This window comes from Ctenopharyngodon idella, chromosome 21 (assembly GCF_019924925.1).
Source record: "Ctenopharyngodon idella isolate HZGC_01 chromosome 21, HZGC01, whole genome shotgun sequence".
NCBI classification, from domain to species: domain Eukaryota; kingdom Metazoa; phylum Chordata; class Actinopteri; order Cypriniformes; family Xenocyprididae; genus Ctenopharyngodon; species Ctenopharyngodon idella.
The window spans coordinates 17,338,466-17,360,113 of NC_067240.1; the positions used below are offsets into that span (position 1 = coordinate 17,338,466).

Sequence of the window (21,648 nt, forward strand, 5' to 3'; positions counted from 1 at the left end):
ACATAATATTTTGCATTTCTGTTGATTAAACCAATTGCCTTCATTGTATTAACTCAAATTTTTAATTCCAACTCAAAATTTTAAGGCAACCAGGTAACTTACTTTTTTAAGTTAATCCAACAATTCTTTTTTACAGTGTAGTAGTAGAAGTTATTTGTATCATTATTATCATGTGTTTCATGGAGTTACACTGAAGTTTTAAGTAATAAAATAAATACATAATAATATCATTCTGTTAATTCACTTGGTCTGTCAATGATGCTAATTCCCTTATATTAGTATAACAATTACATTACTTACTACTCAAAACTACTAAAGTATTGCTTCAAGTGTATGTGCACCCTTGCTGAGTCACCATTAACATGTATGTAGTGGACACTGGGTGGCCACATTGCTATACTTAGTGACAGACAGCAGAGGGCAGGAGAGAGTTAGAAACAACACCGCAACAGCAAACAAAGACCTAGGCAGGTGGGATTTGATGAATAGAGCTGAAGTGCAGCTGTATCTCAATATATAATGATATGAGTAAAGCACTGGAGCCTTGCACTTCTTTATGAGAATGCTCTCATTGGTGAGAAGTAATCCAATGTTTAATCCTCTCTCCCTACTGCTTTAAGCCCTACTTTCCTCACCCATCTCACAGTTGGGGCCCAGATATCCAGTTCCAGTGCAGTCGCAGACATGCCGATTCCAGCCCTCGCGGCAGCGGCCTCCGTGGGCGCAGGGCTCGGAGCTGCACCTCCGATGTGTCTCCCTTGTACAGAAGCTGCTGACACCCGGAGCGCTCTGAAGCTCCGCCAACCGCCGCAGGTCTTTGCTGCGCCCATCTACAAAGAGGTCCCGCACGCAACCCACAAAACCCAGCCTGAGGCGGGCGGTCCACACCTCTGGCGGGAGAGGAAGACCGCCGCTGTCCTCCGGCAGACCTCCCAGATACATTTCACCATCGAGATCGAGAATCTCACTGCCCTCGTTGGTGGAGAAGGGCATGCTACGGCCGTTAACGGAGATGGAGCCTAGGAGACAGGAAATTAAGATTTAATAAAGATCAGTGGTGATATGCTTGTGAACGTATACACATCAACGTTTAGAGCCATTTTAGTCCAATTTATAATACGAGAATGGTGAATCGATTTAGAAATAAAAATAAAAACTGGTTACATGATATGTTGATTAAACTGGCGCCTGCAAGGTTGTGCATCATTCAGAATTGAATTTACAGTGCCTTTCATGTCCAATTCAATTCCTCAATTTGAATTGAGGAAGCAAATATTTTGAATTTGGATGTAAGGAAGGGGAATTAAAGGGTTAGTTCATCCAAAAAATGAAATTTCTGTCAATAATTACTCACCCTCATGTCGTTCCACACCCCTAAGACCTTCGTTCATCTTCAGAGCACAATTTAAGATATTTTTGATGAAATCCGAGAGGTATATGACTCGTCCATAGACAGCAATATAAGTTGTTTAAACATTCAACATGACTGCAGTGGTTCAGCCTTAATTTTATGAAGCGACGAGAATACTTTTGTGGGCAAAAACAAAACAAAAATAACGACTTTATTCAACATTAACATGTCATTATCCTTACACAGTTGCCGCAGCACACAGTGAAGGCTTCCATGTTTACGTCCAAATGCCAGCTCAGTATCAGCCAAAGCTGCACATGTAAGCAGCACGACGCATGTGTGTGATGCTGACGCAGGAGCCGGCCAATAATGAGTTGGCGTTCTGGCGTAGAACCTGGAAGCACTGGATGTAAACAACGTATGAGAAAGACACAGAAGAGAAGATATTGTTGAATAAAGTTATTTTTGTTTTGTTTTTGCGCACAAAAATTATTCTCGTTGCTTTATAAAATTAAGGTTGAACCACTGCAGACATGTCGACTGTTTTAACAATGTCTTTAGTACCTTTCTGGACCTTGAAAGTGTTGATTATATTGCTGTCTATGGACGAGTCATATACTTCTTGGATTTCATCAAAAATATCTTAATTTGTGTTCTGAAGATGAACGAAGGTCTTACAGGTGTGGAACGACATGAGGGTGAGTAATTAAAGACAGAAATTGAACAACTGACAGAATGACCGACAGAAACGAAACACAGCATACAGAACGACAGATTGAACAATAGATAGGTATAACGACAGACAGAACAATATATAGAGGGTATGCACGTGACGTGACCCTCAGCCGTTGTGACTGTGGTTACGCCCACTGAGTAGCAAAAAGACTAAGTGGTAGCATTGATTTTCAGGGTGAATGCTGCGAAAAACACACAAAACACATCCAAAACGGAAAAGAGCTTTGCGATTGACTGTACAAATAGATTTGACAAGAAATTGAGGTATATTTTTACAGACTGCCAAAAGCTACAGAAAAAAGAAAGAAATGGATCGCTGCAATTCACAGAAACAACTGGACTCCAGGCAGAGAAACGCGGATTTGCAGTCATCATTTTGTTTCAAAATGTTGGATTTTGGGGTAAAATCATACCGTATATACTGTATTGTTATATATTGTATTGACAACTAATTAATTAAGCATTTTCTGCATAATTGGGTGTTTTTAAATAAACACTGACAAAAACTATACAAGTTTTAGGGCTGGACTATAGACGATATATAACATTGATAGTGATCACTCCTACCTATATATATATATATATATATATATATATATAATGTTCACAGGCAGATTTGTTTTATGTATTTTCCCGGTGTCAAAATCAGGCACATCTAAATGTCAGGAACTGGCTGCATGTCAATATCCGTGGATTAGTTTTCTTTGACAAGTTGTATTGAACACTATCGAGCCCAACCTTTAGTGTTATCATTTGTTTTACTTGCATTTTCGTAGTTTCCCCTATTAAATCCAGTCATGCAGCAGGCTATTTTGCCACTCAGTCCAGCTGAGGGAGTGTGTTCCGGCGGGAAAGTGACATCAGTGCATACCCTCTATACTGTAAATAGAACAACAGATATACTGTATAACGACAAACAGAACAATAGATAGGTAGACCGATCAATAGAATGGCAGATAATGAGATGACAGAGAAGGACAAACAGAAGGTCAAACAGAACAATAGTTAGAATGTATATTGAACAACAGAACAATAAACAAACAGAACAACAAAAAGAACGATAGAGCGATAGATTGACAGACAGAAATATAAAAAGAATGGATGGATGGATGGCATTTGATCTGGATTATAAATCATTAAATTCCCCTTCTCGTCATTTCAATTCAACTTCCTGTCGGGTATATCCAATTCAAATCCACACTCATGAACTACATAACCCTGGTTGCTTGTAGTAGCAGTTAATACATGTTAAACTGACAACCCTAGCTAATAATTAACTAAAACTAATTTAATTAATGCTGCTACTAGTGATCCCTGAAGACTATCATTTTAGTAACTCGTGAAATCAGTGTAGCTGCTGTACAATAGCTGTCACAAGTTTAAAATAAAAGTGAAGTTTCATTAATTTAGCATTAACAATCCATGGTTCTTCCTTTTTTTTTTTTCCCCTGAGCTCAGCTAGTGGAAAGGTCTTCAACCTCTTCCCCGGGGATTAGCTAAATCTCATGCCGGGCCAGCTGCTTTAAAACTGTGAAGAGTGTATTTGAGTTGAGCTCTTACAGTAATGAGAGTTAATGAGAGGTAGAAGAAATGGACTACAGTGATTTAGCGGTTTGTGAAGTATGCATATCAGATGGACCCTGAGCGGGCAGAATGAGGAAGTGCTTTAGTCGAAGGAAGCAGGTTAACAACACAGGCGAATAATGTGTGTGCTGATCTTGCAGTATCCCAACCTTTCCTGCCCTCTCTCTGGAAATCCACGTGGCACCATTCTCCGTCATTGACCTTTTTGTTTCCGACTTTCATCTTGATGCTCCCGGAGCCCATGTCCATAAGCAGGTAGAGGAATCCGTCTAGTAGCTCCATAGCGAAGAAGTCCACCTTCGGCCGGCGGTCTTTGGAACCTTGTGGCCGCCCGTGGCTGAACAGCAAAAGGCCGTTGGGCTCGGTGGTTCGGAAGTCAAAGGACACAGAGCCGGTTTTCTTGGTGTTCCAACGTGGAAGGGTTACAAAAGCGGTCGGCACGTCGAAACTGACAGGGTCTAATGCGGCGACATCCTCGCAGCGGAAGGTCAGGTCGCCGTGGATGTTGACCTTGGGGTCGCGCAATTCAGCCAGGCGGGAGAGCTCCAGTCTGAACTCATTATTGGTGTAGACCACCTGGGATGGAGAGAGAGAGAGAGGGAGAAAAAAAGTACATGAATGCTAACAGGGTGGAATGGAGTATCGCGCTGCCCACTGGTACAAACAAACTGCAGCTGATGCGTGTACCTCGGGGGCACGGTTTTCAAGTCAGTAAACACAGCAGTCTCTTTAAATACTCAAAGCACGAGTGGATCATATAAACCTAGCAACCCCATCCAGAGCGCTACAGTAACCCTCAGCTAATCGATATTCTGTTTCATTAATATGATGAATCATCCTACGCTAACATTAGCTCTGCGATGCAAAAGCTAAGTGCTTTTCTGAATCGCACGCATAAACAGTGAATTCATTAAGTGACGTCAACTGAGAAATCTTGAACTAGGATAATATGTCTAGCCCACACGTGCCACGGTACAACACAAAGCAAAACTGCTCTGAAAATACCATTCTTACAAACACATGCAATGTGAATGTGTCCCCTGGGGTTGATTTTTTTTGTCTCCGTCACATGTGCTGTCTCTACAGCCAGATGGGCGAATCAGCCCAGCACAGCAAACATGCTTTTCATTTTTACACCAGCCGCTCTCTCTGTCCGAAGATGATGACTGACGCTTTGTTGCTGGGTGTGAACTTGAGTGTCTCTGAAAATAACACAAGACGGCCATGTTTCTCGTCAGCCCCCATGACAGAAAAATAAAAGGAGAGGTAGAAGCAAAACAAGAGGTGCCAGCTCTGAATGGGCGAACATGAAAAATGCAATTATTGCCAGAGACCATGGACAAAAAAAAAATCTGAGGGATCTATCAATGAGACAGTTTCAAACCATCTCTGACTGAAAAGCCTAAGCGTCTTAATCTTCCTGCTTCACTATCAGATTAAGATACGGGTCTTTAAGCATTTGCTTCGGTCATACTTTAGTTTTGGGAACACATATTCACTATTAACTATGACTTATGCCTCAATAAACTCCTAAATTACTACTTATTAATAGTTAGTAGGGTAGTTGTTGTGGTGGTTATGTTTAGGTATGTGGTAGGATTAAGAGATGCAGAATATGGTCATGCAGAATAAGACATTAATATGTGCTTTACAAGTACTAATAAACAGACAATATTCTAGTAACATGCTAGAATAGTGAGAATTGGTCCACAAACTATAGTGTTAGCTTTGTTTCTTTGCTAAAACACGTCTCTTGTTACTTATTCCCTGCCTCACATTTAAGTAATCAGATATCACTATTACTATTGCTCATTCTTAGGGTTGGAGTTTTTTCAAAACCCCTAGAAAACATACTTGCATTGCACAGGGACCCTCTTTGTACTTCGGCCACCTTAGAAACCACCCGTGACACCCTAGTAACTGCATGACGAAGCACTAAAAACACCTCTACAACAACTTAAACCAAAAACAACATCTGAGCATTGTCGTGAAGACTTTTTCACAGGCAAGCACCACTCTCATTTTCTACAGAACATGTTTCAAAAATAATATAAAATAAAAACGGTCTAAAAGTCTTTTTTTTTTTTTTTCAATTATCAGACAAAAGGTTCAGTGAGAAAAGGTGCTAAACCTTAGAAAATGTCAACCTCAGGAGGTCAAACTAAATATGTTATTTTATTTCACATCCATCTTAAATCTTTTTTTAAATCTTTGAATCTTTTTTTTTTTTTTTTTTTTTTACTGGTTTCTGGAACCATGGTTTGAGAGATTTTAAAATGTTCTGGTGATAAACATTCAATAAGCATAAAAACTGTACAGATAACGTGTAGAAAATTACAACCCGTATTCCTGAAAAGTTTTTTTTTTTTTTTGAATAAAATGAAAACTAAAAGACTTTCAAATCACATGAGCCAATATTTTATTCACAATAGAACATAGATAACAAAAATGTTTAAAGGGAGAAATAGTACATTTTTATCCACTAAATGAGCTCATTTCAAATTTGATGCCTGTTACAGGTCTCAAAAAAGTTGGCACGGGGCAACAAATGGCTGAAAAAGCAAGAAATTTTGAAAAGATTTAGCTGGGAGAACATCTAGCAACTAATTAAGTTAACTGATATCAGGTCTGTAACCTGATTAGCTATAAAAGGGATGTCTTAGAGAGGCAGAGTCTCTCAGAAGTAAAGATGGGCAGAGCTGTGAAAGAGTCCGTAAAAAGATTGTGGAATAAAGGCTTTGCAAATTTCATCATCTACAGTGCATAACATTATCAAAAGATTTAGAGAAACTGAAGAAATCTCTGTGCGTAAGGGACAAGGCCGAAGACCTTTATTGGATGCCTGTGGTCTTCAGCCCTCAGACGACACTGCATCACTCATCAGCATGATTGTGTCAATGACATTACTAAATGGGCCCAGGAATACTTCCAAAAACCACTGTCGGTAAACACAATCCGCTGTGCCATCTGCAGATGCCAACTAAAGCTCTATCATGCAAAAAGGAAGCCATATGTGAACATGGTCCAGAAGCGCCGCCATGTCCTGTGGGCCAAGGGTCATTTAAAATGGACTATTTCAAAGTGGAAAAATGTTCTATAGTCAGACGAGTCCAAATTTGACATTCTTGTTGGAAATCACAGACGCCGTGTCCTCCAGGCTAAAGAGGAGGGATACCTTCCAGCGTTCAGTTCAAAAGCCAGCATCTCTGATGGTATGGGGGTGCATAAGTGCATACGGTATGGGCAGCTTGCATGTTTTGGAAGGCACTATGAATGCTGAAAGGTATATAAAGGATTTAGAGCAACATTAAATGAAAAATACATCAAAGACAACCACAAACTCTTCAGCAGCTGGAAACTTATATCAGGCAAGAATGGGACCAAATTCCAACACGAAAAAACTCCAGAAACTCATAACCTCGATGCCCAGACGTCATCAAACTGTTTTGAAAAGAAGAGGAGATGCTACACCAAACATGCACCCATCCCAACTATTTTGAGACCCGTAGCAGGCATCAAATTTGAAATTAGCTCATTTTGTGCATAAAATTTTAACATTTCTTAGTTTAAACATTTGAACACATCTATGTTCTATTGTAAATAAAATATTGGCTTATGTGATTTGAAAGTCTTTCAGTTTTCATTTTATTCACATTTAAAAAACGTCCCAACTTTTCCGGAATTCGGGTTGTAAAACAAATTAAGAAAATTGATTTATCTTTCCACTGTAGAAAGGGTCTAAACTGTTCTTCCAAAATGAGTAATCCGGTATTTCTGCAGCTCAAACAGTAGCGCATAGTGCTAGCAAATCCAATCGATTGTTGAAGGCAAAATGTAATCAATAAAAACAGTTTTTACTACAATGAACTGAAAATGTATGTTACAGATTGACAAATTGATGACACTGTTGTATGTTTTAATTGTTGGATACAGTTGAGAAGGTCCATGGGGTCCAAGACCTCTGAGGTGGGACTGCAAAGAGTTTAGTTGTTTAAAATTAGCTACTTTTCATGCTTGGTTGATTTTATGTAAATATTTTAGCAAAAAATTGTTCTCAACAAAAAACATATGATTTGTACCCCATTAAAAAAGTCACAGAATACCAAAGTGTACCTTATTTATGGAAAGTGCCACCAGTGGTCTCAAAGGAAGATTCAAAATATATATTTATTTTCAAAGGCAAGATACAAGAACAAAACAAGAACTAAAAGAAACAGCGCTCACCAAACATTACAGCCTAACAAGGACCTGACAAATGACTCGAGAGGGTATATATATACCCTGACAAACTAGCCTAATTAAATGCTACACAGGTGGACGCAGTCAACATGGGGGAAAACATGGAACATCCAACAACAAACACGACTCAAAGTACCTGCACAACAAAAGAGCAAATGAAAACGAAAGAGCGATGAGACAAAAGACAAAACGCAGACTCCCAAAAGCATAACAACATTGTAGATGTGTACGTGTCTCTATCAGAGGCAAGATAAGGGAGTGCTCAAGTTCCTGCTGAAGGGGGCCACTGATACTAACTGTACGGTTGAGCAGGTAGAGAGTGGTGATTAATAGAGTCCGGGGTCAACGAGACAGAGATGGAGAGTCTGGGACAGTCAAATGGGGATCCATAGAGGAAATCAATTTTTAATTTGGCTGTCAGGATAGTAAAGCTGGAACTTCAACAGTATAGACATGACATAAATTATGGGACATGCTCGGAGGGGTGCGAATGCACGTGAAAGAGAAAAGGACAGATAAGGAAGAGGTAAAAGAGGACAGAATGCCCGCCAAACAAAGAGAACATCAATGGGTCTCGAGAAACCAGGTCCTCTTTGAGAAGGTCTCAACCATCTCGCCCAAATTCAAAAGGAAAGAACAAAACGCTTCAGAAGCGCACTTACATCTTTAAGGCAGCCCATGAAGTTGTTGCTCACGGGGGAGCCGGGAAGATCCGCGGTGTTTGGACTGCCGCCCACGTAGAAGAAATCATCTGAACCCAGCATGGTGTAGTCCTCCTGGGTGTAGCCAGTGGTCGTCAGAAGCCCGTCCACCGATATAGTCACCTATTTGCATAAAAGCCATGGAAGGACAGAAAAGAGACAGAGAGAGGGGAAAGAAACGAGAGAGGGAACGTGGGAAATCTTTTGATTAAGCAACAGCCGCAATCCTTTTGGCTTCAACAAATTCCTCTACTAAAAAAAACTCAAGTCTGTTTCACGTGGGGGTTCCTCTGGTTCTGTATGCATACGTTTGCAAAGGGGGCAACCCATTTTTATGTCTGCTATTGCTGCTTTTTGAATGAGAGAATGCTGTCATGTGTGCTAGACTGTGCACTAGTCAGTGTTGGAGAGGAGAGACAGGAAGGGGAGGTGTATGGATTCAGGAACTAAGAGGAATCACTATATGTTGAGTGGGTTAGCAAGTGATGTTAAGGGTGACTGTGCAAGATTAGTATAAAAGGGGGGATTCAGACACAAAAATGGTTGTTAGTATAACAGAGGTTGCATTTATCTATGTTGGTGGTCAGTTCTGATCAACTACTGGATTAATTGCACACATTTTGTAAGAGATGTCTTGAAAAGAAATACTTTGGAGGTGTTTGGGTAGCGATAGCTTTAAGTTTGTTAATACACAAGCCGTGCATGATGGTTAAGACGTCTTAGGCTACAATTTCAGGACTTAATGTGGTTAAGGACTCAAGAGTCATTTATGATGTCTCTAGAGCAGAATTATATTTACAGCATTTGTAAATGTTAATACTGAAGTGTAGAAACACTGGCAGACATCCAAAACAGGTGGTTTTCTTCTGTCTTAATAAATGCTCAGGGTTGAGGCGTTTCCATGCCGACAGACAGAGAGGATTCAGATTCCATCTCTAATATCGTCAAATATTCTGTGAACATTATCATTACAGTGGACAAGTAGGCAAAGCTGGAAAGAATGCAGCGTGTTTGAGGGAAACTGTACATATTTCCATAGTCCTGAAATTGAAACCTTATTTGTCTGAACCTTTATAAGAGAAAAAGAGCAGAGAAAGCAAGACATGGAGGGAAAATAAATAAATAAATAAATAAATGTACAGCACCACACAACAACAACAACAACAACAACAACAAAAAATAGTTACCCACACATGCAGTGGAAGCAAATTATGCAGGTGCACAATGGCATATAAGCTGCATATTATATATATATATAAAAAAAAAAAAAATTAAAAAAATTAAAAAAAACTGTATCCGAAGCACAAGTCCAGTGATATGCAAAACATGTCACACAAGCTGGATAAAAAGTGCCACATCATCGGCTTCTTAACGAAATGAATGACAAAAATCACGACAACAAAGTGCATGAGGAGAACAAGATGTACTCTTTTGCCACAGGAAGAGAAGGGTAAGGGGAGGTCAGTTTTTTCTCTGTTCTCTAGACAGAGGGTTAATAACAGCTGTATGGTAACCGCAATCATTTTTATCCACTTCTGTCATTTTCCACTTTCAATTCATATAAACAGTGAGTGTTTGTGCTCAAGCAGAACACCTCCATTTGTCTTCCCAAGGTCATTCTTTTTAGATTAAAGTGTGAGGCAGTTGGAAATTAGAAAGGACTGTCAATGGCATGTTACATTCTAGCACTGACACAGTGTAAACACTTTGAAACATATTTGATTTGCAAAATAAAATTACATAGAATCTAATCTCGCAAGGTAATTTGATATCAATCAACATCTATGTAATGTGTGTTTTTCAATAGTCACATAATATTTAATATTTATTAAAGCTGCAGTCCGTAAGTTTTGCCTCGTTGTCGCCATCTCTGTTTGAAACCTGCAATTGCAGTTATTTGCGGAATTATCATCTTTACGTGGGTTGTGCTTCGGCACGGCTCCTCAGCACGGATGAATCAACACACCGGTGATACTGTACTTCGGAATCACAGATTCTACGTCTTGGAAGTATGACCAAAATAAGAATTTTCACCGGAAAATGCCAACTGAGAAAAAAATCATTACAATAAATCGCACTACCAATGGGGATTAAATCTAACGATCGCTTAGCTTGGATCACGCAAACTGTGCAAATTATTATTATTGTTATAATAATATATTATTGTTATTATTGTTATACTCTCAAATTGGTAATGTTAACAACATCAGCATTGCGTGACTATGTGTATTTAGTGTGTATTAGCGTTACCTGTAGATTTCAATTTCTGTAGCCACTCCGCAGAAGTCTTTTGCTTTTGACTATAGGTGAATCTCCAGTTGTCACTGATGATTGTCATTTGGACCTTTTTGGATTACAATCCGCAATCAAAATGATAAGTTTAATTACTCCAGCTGCTGTGAGAAAAGGCTATAAATGATCCACTACCAGTAGCGTCCTCACATATAGCCTACTTGTTCTTTATGTAAACAGATGTGACATATTGACGCAAAGACAAACGGCAGCATGTTCGAATTTCCCGCGGAAACCCACCAGTACCGATTTTATTATAAAACATTATTTCAAGCTTACCGTTGTGAATCGGGCTAAGGTAAGGAGATAGTTTTGAACACTGGCTGGTTATGTACTTGCTCAAAAATTTATTTTGGATCATTTTTAACAAAAAAAAAAAGTTACGGAGAGCAGCTTTAAGTTTACTGAATACTTTAAAATTAAGGGGACTTTTCCTTAATTATAATATATATATATATATATATATATATATATATATATATACTTAATTATCTACTGCTACTAGATGGATGAAAACCAAAAAGGAATATCATTCACATCATTATTCATATTTATAAAGAATAATTGTACATTATGCAATACTTAAAGTTAAAAACAACACTTTATATTATATATTATAAATATGATAATTTTAGTCAAGTGTAAAGACACTGAAAAACAGTGGATATATGTGGTTGAATCAGTTGAATTCTATTAATTGGAGTTAAAATGTTGCTTGGTAACCATATGCAACCCACAGTTACACTATATCTACACAAAGTGTCAAAATTAAATCACTCCCATTATAATCAATAAAGCTTCACACTGGAATCGTCTGTCTGCAGCAAAGTTTAAAGAATATAGTCTTCTTGTTGTTGTTTTTTTTAAAAAAATGCATAGGGGATATAAAGTATTGTGCTATTAACTGTATAAATGAATTTATAGATATTTTTAGAAATCATTCCACCTAGTACTAGTTATCTTTACATTTTAATGCCATGTAAAATATATGTAAGTAAATGTAGTTGCATCTACAGTACAACGAAAAGCCTTCATTGCCCTTCTCTCCTGTTGTTCTTGATTAACTTGGCAGATATGAATACAATGTTTGAGAGCATGTTTGAGAGACGTTTCTAAGCAAAAAACAGAATTATTAAATGCTACATCATACAGTGCACCGAAATCTCTGTATGAAATGCTGCAACATTTAATAAAAGGAAACATCAAAGGGGGAAAATGAGGGAAAATGGAGCAGGTGGACAGAAATGCTGCACAAGAGCTGCAGTCAAATGTTTGTTTTTGATTGTTTCTTTTATCTGAGAAATTGCGAAATACTTTGAAAGAGTACCCTCTGCCTTTTTACTTTGACACTGGGTAGTTTATATTTTATATTGACATAATTTTATGTAACTGCAAAGTTTATCTGTTCATTAGCTAAAATACCTGACCTGCCAAGTGTAATATCAAGGATATGGTTTTGGCATTCACATTAAGCATAAAAATATGTTTTTGTGAGTAAATATTTTGTCTGGGAAAACAAACCCAGTGTGGCTCAGACTGAAATCTTGCGCCGACAGCAGCTTACAGCATCATTTATGCCCACCGAAGAAACTCTTAGACAAATAGGATGCGTTATTAATGGTAGAACTCATACAACAAAAAGCATTTTAATAAGGATATGGGTAAGGAGGACTGTGAGTGGTAAAAAAAAACAATGTACATAGCTTGCAAATGGCAAAAAAATGAACTTTTGCATGGCACCTGGGGATTGATGCCATTTTTAAACTTTTCTTTAGTCGTTTCTGCACAGTAAAAGCAAAAAGAGATAAAAAGAAAGGGCCAAACCAAACTAGACAAATTAGAATGTGATATCTACCATATAATGCAGTTTGTTTACCGTAGGGAGTCCAACCCCTGCGCGCTTCAAAAAAAGAAAAAAACAAGGGAGGGAGAGTAAAATTACATACCATAAACTCCACAGAAGCTTTAAAACGATTGAAAAATGATTTACTAGCAATTTAAAAGCAAATTTAACCATACCACGAAATGATACTAATTTCTCCACCCTCCATTAGAATATATCTTCCCAGGAAGAATGAGAGAAAAAATAGCTGTTAAAATCTGTTAGTTTATACCCGATTTCTTTGGACACTGTCAACGGCAAACAGATGGCTCACATTCCATTGAGGTTTTCATGTTAGTATTTGAAGGGGTAAAGGCAGAAGATAAACAATGACAAATCCACTTAGAGGCTTCAGTGTTAGTAAAAAAGAGAAAGATCAACTAATCTGTCAAACAAGATGGTTCAGGGAGGGTTTTGAAGGAGGGATCTTGCAGAGGCAGCAGTGTTAGAGTAAAGAATGACAGCAGCAGTAGCGACTCACTCGTTATTTAAGGTAAATGAATGACAAAAACAAAAATGTCAACACCCGTTATGGGCTCGTTTATGCCTGCTCGGTATTTCGGTACTTCAATAATTTGGCGTGGCAGAACAAAAATACAGCACATTCATTAACAGATGCAAGGTGCGCCCTCGGCTCTGTAAGCAACACTTGAACTAAAGGTTACGGCAGTCAAATGAAGAAATAATCAGCGGCAACGGCGGTAGAAGCGAGCAGGCACAGTGTGTGTCTATACAATGCACCCTATCATATAATCATATTTAAGCAAAAATGGATTGAAAACAATCAGAATAATGGCACTGAAAAAAAAAAAGCAGCCTCGACTATGAATGCTGCCTTTAAGGCTGTGGTAGAGGGACCCCTTTACTCTCAGGTTAAATGATTAATAGTAAACATTCTTACTTCTCCACAAGATGAAAAGCTTGCTGAATGTGAATAGATTTTTTAGCTGGCGTAATTGGAGCATATTCACCATCATGGATTTAATCACAGGCAAAACAGAGCGGTGCAGTCTGGACTTGAATGGAGTCAAATCAAAACACTCCTCTTCAACAGGGACTCGCACATACACACATCCGTACTGGTTAATAACAACTGGAAGGTAATTATCACCACTGTCTATGTCTGGAAGTGCCTGTGGCTCAATGGTACTTCAATCCTGCAGTGAAGAAGATCCTGAAAGCCCTCCAAGAGTCCGACAACAGAAATATTTTGCACTCAATAAATCACTGAAATGAACACATCTCATTGCTTATGAGTGTAAAACATAAATCTATTTTACAATCAGGGTTACGTATTACCTTAAAGGATTAGTTCACTTCAAAATTCAATTTTCCTGATAATTTACTCACCCCCATTTCATCCAAGATGTTTATGTCTTTTTTCTTCAGTCGAAAAGAAATGAAGGTTTTTAAGGAAAACATTCCAGGATTTTTCTCTATATAGTGGACTTCAATGGCTACCAACGGGTTGAAGGTCCAAACTGCAGTTTCAATGCGGCTCTACACAATACCAGCAGAGGAATAGGGGTGTCTATACAATGCACCCTATCATATAATCATATTTAAGCAAAAATGGATTGAAGGCAATTGGTCATTTTCTAAATATACTTTTTAACCACAAATTCTTATCTTGCGCTAGTTCTGCGATGCGCCACGCATTACGTAATCACGTTGGAAAGGTCACGCATGACGTAGACGGAAGTACAGAGCAAGTGTTTACAAAGCAAACGTGCAAAGACTAAGTCAAACAGCCTTTACAGAAAAAGGGCAAAACAACGATGTTGGATTATTTTGAAGTTGGAGGAGAAAATAAGTTTTTCACCCCTACGTCACGCGTGACCTTTCCAACATGATTACGTAATGCGTGGCGCAGTGCAAGACGAGCATTTGTTATTTAAAATTATATACATTTTTATTATTTTTTTTAGAAAATGACTGATTGTTTCGCTAGATAAGACCGTTATTCCTCATCTGGGATCGTGTAGAGTTGCATTGAAACTGCAATTTGGACCTTCAACCCATTGTACCCTTGTACCCCGTAAAAATCCTGGAATGTTTTCCTCAAAAACCATAATTACTTTTCAAATGAAGAAAGAAAGAAAGAAACATCTTGGATGACATTGGTTGAGTAAATTATCAGGAAATCTTAATTCTGAAGTGAACTAATCCTTTAAATCTCTGATGGCTAGCAATGTTAGGTGGACAAGCTCTAAAACAACAGCCTGGTCCACTGAAGCACCTGTGAGACCATCTGATTCCAATTAAATTAGCTCTTTGTGCAGTTTGTCTCGGGGTGAATTCCATTCAAAAGTGAGCATCAATTTGCTGTTCTCACTCCAGAGCACTTGGAGTGAGTACTCTGAAGGGTGTAGGGCATAACTGTCTCACATGTGGCAGTTTGGGAAACCCACACAAAGTCATATGTCATTGTGACATTATTTTGAATAATGGCAAAAAATCTGCTTGAGAAAATTAAGCTGTTAAGACTGTGGTAGATAAAAAAAAAGACACAAACACAACGAAGCTACAGTATAAAACAGTGAGTAAATGAGTTTTCCTGTTTGACATGATGAAGTATAATGTCCCTGACAACCTAGGTAGTAGTGTTGTCAAAGTACCGACTTCGAAACCAAGCTGTTGAGCGGATTCGTAAACACCTCTGATTGGCCATTGTGTTGACGCGCTCAACATATATGTCTGTGATTGGCTACAATGATCAACGCACGTGAGCATTTGAAAGCACATGAAAGTGTTTGAATTTGAAAGCGGGAGCGTTTGAAAGCAAGCGTCTATCAGAAAGTCTATCAGAAACCGGTCCGCTGATAGACGCCTGCTTTCAAACGCTCCATTGTGTATCTGTGTAAGCGCTCAGTGCAGAGTGTCATTGATGTCTATTTACAACATGTTTTTGAAGCATTGATCATTGTAGCCAATCACAGACATATCTGATGAGCATGTGAACACAATGGCCAATCAGAGGTGTTTACTCAAAGCGACACATTTTTAAAATTTCAGGCTTCGTACCGAAGTCAGTACTTTTGACAACACTACTATGTAGTCCTATTTAGTCACTTGGGGTATTACTGATGTATTGTATGTAGTAGAATAAAAAATGAAAAACCTTATTTGAGGAATTTAACCAAAATAAAAACAATGACTTTGCGAAGATGGAACCGGAAGTGCAAAAATGCTCTCATTTTCTGGTTTTGGGATTGGTGCAGCACTCTATTGTCACTTCAGGTAACACTTCAGTATGGGGAACAATTATCACTTTTAACTAGTTGCTTATTAGCCTGCATATTGGCTGTTTATTAGTGGTAATAAAGCACATAATAATGCCTTATTCTAGGGCTGCACGATAATAGTTAAACTGATAATCACGATTATTTTGCTCAAAATTATAATCACGATTATTCTATCAAAAAGGGTAATGTAGTAATGGCCATTTTGCACGTTCTTTACCAATCTACACTTCACCCAAAAGGCCTGTAGGTGGCACAACGACTTCATTTAACCAACTATGATAACTTCGTTAGATGGTAAATCAATACAAAACACATGGTTTTGGTGAGAGCTTTGTAATCTGTATTCACATTAGTTTTTTAAAGCAGCACAATTCGTTTGCAAATGAGATACAGATCCAGATTGCCCTGCAAATTCGTAAAGCAAAGAACGATGCTCTTGATATATATATAAAAAAATTGTCCCTAGCTAGGGACATTCTAAAATGCTTAATTAAACGTGTTGTGTTCATATTCTGGGCTCATCTGCTTTTCTGTACATAGTATGGTTTAATCAGTATGGTGTTTGCTAAGTTTGGTTTGTTAATAACACTTAGTAAATTAAGCCACGTTAAGCGTTTTCATGTTAAGCGTTTTAGAACAGTGGCTATATCATTTTCAACTGATTTACATTATGAAAACTGGTAAAACATTTAGGAACTTCAAAAGATAAAACGGCGAAACTTCTAATATTATTTCCAATAATTCCAAATTATGTTCATTTTCCCGATTGAATTGTCACATAGGTTGCAAAAGTGCATTTATTCTGCAAACAGTAAGGTGGAGGTGTTGCATTTGTTGAAATTCATCGCTGAAGGTTTGATCATGGCAGATTTAGTCACACAAATAGTACAAGTGGCTTGTGAAGAAACAAAGACTGGCTGTATGACACTTTCATTGAAGCAGAATTTCACTGTGGAGATCGCTAAACTCCAGCGCACATGTTTGTTTTCAGATCATCAGCGCGTCTTCCGCATTTAGAGTCCGCGTGCACAGAGTTGCCAGATTGCACAGATTAAGTAAAACACCGGGAAGACAGTAGGCTATATATTTTTAATGGAAAAGCTCTATTTGGGGGATTTAAGCTCTTTGCATCTGGCAACCACAAGCATGACTGCTAGTGGAGGCTTGTTATCAATGCAAGATAACGCAAATCCCAAAGAAACAAATAATTGTGACGATTATTTGTAATCAATTGAGAGAAGCAGATATCGTTATCGCGATTAAAATACGATTAATCGTGCAGCCCTACCTTATTCTGCATGACCATATTCCACATCCCTTAATCCGCAATACCTGAACCTAACCACTACAACAACTATCTTACTAACTATTAATAAGCAGTACATTAGGAGTTTATTGAGAGAAAAGTCATAGTTAATAGTGAATATGTGTTCCACAAACTAAAGTTTTACCTCTCTTTTTTTGGCATTTGGTAAAAACAAACATTAATTTTTTAAAAAGATAAAAATTCTATAAAAAAATAAATATATAAGGGACATATCACATTTAAGCAGCAAACTCAATAAAATAATTTACTTCCATGAAGTTCCCTTTGCCTCATAGAAGGGCCTTTCCTAAAAGAATTTGGTTGCTCACTTTTGTTTGAAATGACCCACAAGTAGTGCCACCCCTCCCACAATGCGCAAAAATGTACCTTTTATAACATACAATATACACTTGCGGTCTTGGTATCACAGTATTTGAGGCTAAAATCATATGTTGAACAACACTTATTCCAGAAGAAACACGTTTTATAGCTGAATGAAATGTTTAGATCGACTTTAGATTTTTCACAATACCACACAAAATTTCCGGTGAAATAGCTGTGTGACATTTGTCTTAGTGAACATAGCCAATTGAAAAACTGGCAGAGTTTTATTATTATAGCTAGCAGAAATCACTAAAAACAGTTTTAAAGACATATTACTGCATTTATACATCTCCTCTACACAATAACACAAATATACTAATGTACAGTCATCAAAAATATCGGAAATGTCAAATGAAGCTCCCGGTGGAGCCACGATGCGCAAAGGTGAACGTTACCTGACGCAGGTTGCGGGACACTCTGACAGCGTGCCAGGCATTGTCGTTGAACTTGCCGTCGGACGGCTCCACCAGAGCCTCGAAGGCGCCGGAGCCCAGGTTGATGACCAGGCACACGGCCCCACTTTTCAGAGACAGGTTGACATAGTCGGCAGACTTGCCAGTGTGAAGCAGGAGGCCGTTCCGCTGCAGTGTTCGGAAGGACAGGGTGATTTCATCGGTGCTGCTCTGGATGGGCTTTTGGGACAGGTCGTAGCTGAAGAACTCATTACCCTTGAATGTGGCCACTGACTCCACTTGGCCTTGTTGAAGGGAGATAGAAAAAGGCAAGGGAATGTCATTAGAGCTTGGATGGATGTGGACCAAGGGTATGAGAACTGACTCTTCTTTATATTCTCTGTGTTTTATAGACTCTCAAAGAACCAACCAAACATTTGTGGATAAACAAAGTGAAAACAAAGAATTAATGAAATGGCAATGCATGTAAAACACTCATGGCGTGTTTTACAACCCAGAAAGGTTCCGGCAGGACTTGAGCCTTGATGTGATTTTTGCTAATGAGAGGTTTAAGGCCACTGGCTCAAATGAAGCATAAACGGAGCAGAAATTAACAGTACGAGACAGCTGCAAGCATGAATCATTGTACATGCCTGTGACATGAGAAAATCTCACTAGATTCACACGCATGCTTCCTCATTGGTGCTTCCCGTAGACGTGAACTGCAGAGGTGAGTGATGTCACACATGTAAATGAACGCAATCTCCCCTAGCGGCGTTCGCATCAGCTAATCGTGAAGGTCATTTATGCATGTAAAGCTTGCCGTCCTGAAATTAAACCGCGAGTGCGCAATTAAACGAGCTGAAAACGGGCTGTCAGGAATAATCCGAAATAAAACACAGCCGCACTTTTAAATAACGGTTTGATTTGCGAACGCCACTGTGAGATGTGAAAGCTTTGATGAACGAGGTAGAGTTTCAAAATACAGTCATTAAGAAAATAGTCGACTGAGGAGGAAGCTTGTCAAAATATCTCATCTTCGTTATTTTAGGTCATTAAAAATCAGCACTATTACAGCCTGTTCATTTTTTACTCTTTTTTTCTGGCCTTATGTGCAGTCTACACCACCTGTTAATCTACTGGGATGTGCAATGATACATATTTGGTGGGTTGCCTGCATAATGTAAAGGGAAGTCCTGTATAATTAGCCTAGTTTCTTTCGGGTTTGCCTGACCCCAATTGGACACGTTTCTTAACGCAGAGTGTTTACATAAGACGTGTTCAACACAGCTAGACTGAGTGCAGTAGAAAATGCAGAACTCTCTGGCAGTGTTAATATCATCAATGAAATCACAGTTGAATCGTGGTGTTAATTAAATAATATAAGTTAAAACGTATTGTTGACAAAAGTATGAAAGACAGCAAGATATTAACAATCACAAAAAAAAAAAAAAAAAAAAAAAAAACCTATGTAGAAACAAAATGATTGTTTTTAATATTCCAAATGACAAACAGTCAGGGACTGATACGCTTGATCTAAACATAAACAGCGAATGAACATTAGTAAAGTGCTTTAATTACAGGTTAATTTACTCACCCAAACATGTCATATACTATATAATTATGAAGATTAGATAAATATACAACATACACTACTTTCAAATGTTTCTTTTAAAAAAAGATTTGATGTTTTTGAAAGAAGCTCACCAAGGCTGCATTTATATAATCAAAAACACAGTAAAAGGAGTAATATTGTGAAATATTATTACAATTTAATAAAACAGTTTTCTGTTTTAATATATTTTAAAAAGTAAATTATTCCTGTGATGGCAAAGCTGAATTTTGAGCATCATACTCCAGTCTTCAGTGTCACATGATCCTTTAGAAATCATTCTGATGTGGGTAATTCTCTTAAAATTTGGTGTGAGGTCTGCATTTTCTTGGGGGGGAAGTTCTATTAAGGGGCGGTTTACAAGACACCGTTTTCAACTAAAAACGGAAAACTTTTTATGCGTTTTGGCCATTCATTTACACGACAACGCCGTTTTGGTGGCCCGAAAACGCAAACTTTTGAAAACGTGTTTCAAAGTGCAAGTTTTTGAAAATGGTCTCAGTGTAAACAACAAAAACGCGAATCTGTGAAAAGGATGACGTCATGCCAGCAGAATACATAGTTTTTAGTCATTTTCACAGATTCGTATGAATGGGGATCGTTTTGACAATGGTGTCATCTGTATGCGGAAAACTCAAAGGAAAAAATTCTCAGTTTTAACCATATCGTTGTCGTGTAAACATACCCGAAGTTTCCAACTGAATCCCTAATTGGAATAATCATTACTTACAATCTGGTAACACTCACATCTCACTACTATATGGGAAAGGTAACTGGCCCCTTACAAACCAAATTGGGACTGGATATGAAAAAGTACTCCTGTGATGTCTAAAAATCTTGCCCATCAACTAATACACTACAAACTTATCCACAAGGCTTATGCTACTCTATATGTGTTGCACAAAATAAAGCATTTGCCTACCCCTTTTTGTTCACTCTGTAATTCTAATACTGTGGGGACCTATATGCACATGTTTTACGAGTGTCAACCCATTGGTAAATTTTGGGATAAGGTTTTACCATGCTCTTACTGCGGCCAAAAAAGATACATTTTAAAAATTTTGCATGAACCTACTGTACGTTTCCGGCAGTTAAAATGTGAAGAATGCACAACAGTAAAAATTAACAAAGCCAAATCAAAAACACTTAAGGCATGGGCAGTTTTAACTGAGAAATTCTCCTTTTTAATATCTCGATATGGCAGCTGTACTGTTTGCTTTATAAAGCAAGGAAGAGGAATTGGAATCCTAGATCTGTGCTGGTGGTGTTAATTTTTACTGTCACTTTTTTCAATTGAATGAATCCACGCTGAATAATAGTATTAACTTAACAAAATGAGCTTTACGTGCTAGTGAGAATGTGTAAGCCACATTGTGAATATTTAATATAACACATCTACACAAAGCCAGAGCTTTCCCTATCCAATCTTTTTTTCCTCGTTCTAAAAAAAATTTAGAACGACGTCATCTCAAGAAATATCTGCTTACACACGAAACCACTAAAACTGATTCAAAACGATGTAGTATACATGCCAGATCAGTATGTGGCGCTGTAATTCTGCCACAGACATACACTAAAAACAGAGAAGATGACTTGGAGCATGCGCATAAACCTTGCGCGCTGTATACAAACTTTAGTAAAGCTTAGTAATAAAAGTTTTACTTTAGTAAAGCTAATAGGCTCAGTAGCTTGTGCAGCACGAACACAAGCATGTAGTGCGCCATTGTTATTGTTGTTGCTGTTACTTGACGTAGCGGTGTCTGACTAGCTAGATTTATCCACTCTGGGACCTGGTTTCGGGCTCCTAAACGCCGGATCTGTCTGAACGAAACGCTGATACGATACAAAATTTTTACGTATACTGCTAAACACGTCTCCGTGTGGATGGGCTATTAATACGTAAATGTTTAAATATTTGGTTTCAA

At 38.2% G+C, this 21,648-nt stretch overlaps 1 protein-coding gene across 12 annotated transcripts in view; it reads right to left on the bottom strand.

Moving 5' to 3' along the window:
• nrxn2a (neurexin 2a) overlaps positions 1-21,648 on the bottom strand; it is a 432,106-nt gene that overhangs the window by 263,563 nt on the left and 146,895 nt on the right. For 9 of the 12 annotated variants that reach the window (XM_051877575.1, XM_051877573.1, XM_051877571.1 and 6 more), the window contains 5 exons: positions 18,115-18,416; positions 12,758-12,802; positions 8,572-8,733; positions 3,820-4,246; positions 636-1,019 (listed from right to left, as the gene is read on the bottom strand). In XM_051877575.1, the coding sequence (XP_051733535.1) occupies positions 636-1,019; positions 3,820-4,246; positions 8,572-8,733; positions 12,758-12,802; positions 18,115-18,416 (1,320 nt within the window). The remainder of the gene's footprint in view (positions 1-635; positions 1,020-3,819; positions 4,247-8,571; positions 8,734-12,757; positions 12,803-18,114; positions 18,417-21,648) is intronic. The other 3 variants (XM_051877574.1, XM_051877568.1, XM_051877565.1) reach the window with 2 other exon arrangements.